The sequence below is a fragment of the Limulus polyphemus genome, unplaced genomic scaffold (genome assembly GCF_000517525.1).
Source record: "Limulus polyphemus unplaced genomic scaffold, Limulus_polyphemus-2.1.2 Scaffold643, whole genome shotgun sequence".
Taxonomy (NCBI): domain Eukaryota; kingdom Metazoa; phylum Arthropoda; class Merostomata; order Xiphosura; family Limulidae; genus Limulus; species Limulus polyphemus.
In genome coordinates, this window is record NW_013666253.1 from 174,861 (window position 1) to 179,162 (window position 4,302).

The 4,302-nt window shown below is 31.9% G+C and overlaps 1 protein-coding gene across 1 annotated transcript in view; it reads right to left on the reverse strand.

Annotated features, from left to right (window-relative positions):
- LOC106459653 (proteasomal ubiquitin receptor ADRM1-like) overlaps positions 1-4,302 on the reverse strand; it is a 20,013-nt gene that overhangs the window by 6,579 nt on the left and 9,132 nt on the right. The window contains exons 4-6 of the mRNA XM_013919291.2: positions 3,324-3,429; positions 2,136-2,305; positions 474-512 (exon numbers count right to left, since the gene is read on the reverse strand). Coding sequence (XP_013774745.1) covers positions 474-512; positions 2,136-2,305; positions 3,324-3,429 — 315 coding nt within the window. The remainder of the gene's footprint in view (positions 1-473; positions 513-2,135; positions 2,306-3,323; positions 3,430-4,302) is intronic.

Below are 4,302 nucleotides of genomic sequence, written 5' to 3' on the forward strand. Positions count from 1 at the left end.
CTCTCCTCCGTCGTGTCGTCGTCGTGTCGTGAGTGTGTGTGTGTGTGTGTGTGTGTGTGTGTGTGTGTGTGTGTGTGTGTGTGTGTGTGTGTGTGTGTATATATAAAAAGAGGATCAAAGAAACACTTCTAATCAGGTTAACTTAATTTTGTTCAGTTCTTGAGTGTGACAGGTTCACTTGTCAATAGCATTAGACATTTTTTTTACCCTAGCTGTTTGTGTTTTGTTTTAAAACAGATAGCTATATATAGCTTTAGTTATATATTTAAAATACAGAGCAACAAACTCAAGATTAATTTTTTTTATTTCAGTAAGTAGCACTCTCACAACATTAAATTTATTCTTATGCCAACAATGACCCAATTCCTTTTAATTATTGGATTAGCATGGCTTTTTATCAGATGTCTCAATTTTTGAATATCTGGCATAGTATATATAGTGTGTGTATATATACAAGTTTCTTGGAATCCTACCTGCAGACTTAGATAAGCCACCATCCTCAGATGCTGGTACTAGAAATAAACAGCAAACATTAACATCTGTGCATACACTCTACATTTCATTTTAATTTAAACTGTTTGTAAATTTAAAATTTACACGTATATAAACAGTCCAAAAATAAGAAATAAGCTATCAATAAATTTTTATTTTTTTTAAATTAATATTTTCCCAAGACAAACTCTTGGGGAAAAAAAAACAAAAACTGATATTTTATCTAATTTTAATTATATATAAAATAGTGTCCATAACAACCTAGGATACACAATATAAATTTAAGCTAATAATGGCTGGAGACGGCTTGAATGGGTAATGAAGAAAAACTTAAATATAAGTTCAACATAACAGCAAATGTACTACGTTTCGACAAGGTTTTGTCATCATCAGGCATCACAGTGGCTAGTTATATAACCAACAGCCTAGGCCATAACAATACATATTGTCGCATGCAGTTCCACCAACAGCAGTAATACTAATTGAATAGAGTTGTTTAAATATTTGTTTAACAACAAGTAAAATCTTTGAATGGTCTATTCTTTCATTAGGGGTGTGTCAGACTAAACCAAGCCTTTATATTAGTGATGTATATTTAAGTGTTTTACACTCACAAAAAATGGTAGTGTCCAGGGTCACTGATGAGGAGTGGAATTCTCCAAAACTAGTCTGGGTCACAGACACACCCCCAATGAAGGAACAGACCATTCAAAACTTTTACTTGTTGTTAAACAAATGTTTAAACAACTCTACCTATTCAATTATGTACCAGCTGCCTAGTGTCGGCTAACAATAAGAAGAATTAAATTGTGGTGGATTGATACAAGTTCTTCAAATACCTATAGAATAATATGTTTATTTTTTGTGAATGTAAAACATGTTGAGTAAAAGTTGAGTTTGTATATACCTGAACAAGTTTAAGTTATGGCAAAGCTACTAATGCATTATAATTGGTCAATCTTATTCGTATGTAAAGAGTTGGCAGTGAGTGCTGCCAACCTGTTGCCATCACACTGGTCAGCAGTTAAATATTAGGGGCAGTAGGAGATAGTCTTACGAGCTTTGCAATAACTGAAAAACAGAAATAGATATGCTCTCATGTTTGACAGTGCAATTGCTCTCACTTTTGAAAGAGCAAGAACTGTTGGTGTCAAAGGAATTTGTACCCTTTTATTTTAAATCATAAGAAAATCACCCTTATCAATGGGCCATTTTAGTTTGAAGTTTAAAAAACAAGAATTAATGAAAATAATAATAATAATCACTGGAAACAATAAATTTGATTAGTTGGTTCTTTTTGTGAATTAAGACAAATGAATTAAGTTGAACGAACTTGAATTAATCAAAAATAGTAGCGAGAAATCATAATGACAATATTTTGATTACTTGAATAGTTTAAATAATTGGAAACACTAATTTCAATTAGTTCATTATATCAATCATAAATCACATTAATAGATAATTTTAAATAACACTAATTGATGTAATCAGTGATCATAGGTAACCAATTTTATTGAATAATTGGGTTAATTGCCCAGTTCTAACAATGTTCTTAAGCTTCTTCCTGTGCAAAAAGATTACAGACAATATCTGCCACAAGGTGTATACATGCACTCCAATAACCTTCTAATGTAAACACTTACCACTGAGACCAGACAAAATACTTTGTACATCCTGAATCTGAATCTGAGATGCTTGTTGCTGAGTTTCAGCACTGGAAGTAATGCTGCTATTGGCAGTGGTGGTGGCAGCAGGAGTGGTGCGTGTTGGTGTTGAAGCAGTGGTATTTTCTGTGGCAGGAGTTCGAGTTGAACTAAAGAAAGAAGTTAAAATGGGGGAAATCATGAACATCAAGTTTTAGCAAGAATGACAGCTATTTCTTCTATAAATTCCTCCTATTTTAGTAAGTTTGTTTTTTGAATTCTGTACAAAGTTACTCAAGGGTTCTCTGTGCTAGCCATCCCTAAGTTAAAGTGATAGATTACATAGAATAGAAGACAGCTAGTCAACATGACTTATCATCAACTCTTAGTCTACTCCAACAAACAGTAGCATTGACCATAACGTTATCAAGCCCATGACACCACAGATTGAAAGTCGCACACCCTAACTAACCCATCTATTCCCAAAGTTTTTCCTATTCCAGAAAGAATGAATGCTACTCATGTCCACAGTTCATTCTTTTCTATTTATTTTTAATGGATGAATTAAATGAACTCGTATACCTCAAAACAGATCTTAATGACATAGAACCTGCTTACATGCTTGGTACAGTTTTATTATATAACAATTATTAGAATTTGTTTCAGAAAAATTTAGTTCCCAAATAATGTCAGTTGTATTGCAAGCTAGTAAAAAAAAAAAAAAAGACAGCATGAAATGACATTCTTGAATTCTCACGATATCACTTTATAATATTATAACTTATTTTGTCATTAATACACTTTTTAGACAATGGGAACTTGGTCTACAAAAACAATATTTTTCTTTGTACCATTTTCCAAAAGTTATGGTATTGAACACGTCTAATCATGTCAATTCATAGAAATATGAAAGAGTAATGTGGAAGGAAGACTATTTATACTGATGCATTTCGGTACAATGCTTCAAACAAACCATAACATTAGTATTCACCTCTACTCCCTCAGCAAAATCTAATATACCAAAATAGCTGTTTTAATTGTTAACAAGTAAATACATATTTTCGGTGGAGCCAAATGAAATGAAAAAGCAGCGGTAAGATACGCTGTGATTATATAATCTCCCTCCTACCTACAATCTTTAAAACTAGATTCTGGAATTAAAATCTAACAAAATTAGCTTCAACATACTGAGAAGATGCTGGAAGTGTGGTTGTGGTAGACTGACTACCCGACAGACGGTTCACTCCTAAAAGGCTACTTAAATTGGCCACTCCAGAAACTCCACCTACACCTCCTGTTATGCATATAATAAAAAATTTTTATTTTTACATATATTTTTTCATATGAATACATAGATGGTTTCAAATGAGAAACTTGCAAACATGTTAATTCTTGTCTTTAAGAGCATATAATAAACAATTCATCGATTTCATTCACAGTTCTACAAATCAATACTCACAAAGTAGAAAATGACTGTTTTCAAGCTAAGTTAATTATTGGATAATTAAAAATACCACCAAAGTGGGTATTAAAATTTAAGTCCTTTAACAGTCATTTTTATCATTTTATAAGCAGTGAAGAAATAGTACAGTGACTGAGCACAGATGCTTGCGTGTTTTGACAATACCGTCGTTATCCAACAAGATTAAGTCAGTAAAAACTATTTACCTGTTGCTTAACTCTTTCAGCACAGGCTTGGTCCCTTGGACCAGCCTTGTTATTCATTTTGTGCTTGTTACAGTTTTCATGCTATAACTTTTAAATTAGTGAGCAAATGTTAACGAAATTTGGCAGATTATCAGTAAACATTACATTGCTTTCATACACAAAATATCAAATTTTTTATTATTAAGTCTTAAGGTTTCTAAAGCAATGTTTTTCTCAAGTCTTTTTCTTTTTCACACGTTGCCTATCTATCATGCAAAGTAATTTTCATTTTAAGACTGAAAATACTTTTATGCACCAGAAAAGTTTCAAAGTTCACATGCAAAATCTTTATAATGTCCAGATAGTTATCAAATGTTACTTAAGAAAAAACTATATATTTTATCTGTTATTTTCAGTAATTAATCTCTGTACGGGCTCGGTAAATTTGACTGATCTCGCAACCACCATAAAAAATTAGGAAATAAATATAAGTTATGCTTCTTTCATTCTAGAATGAACA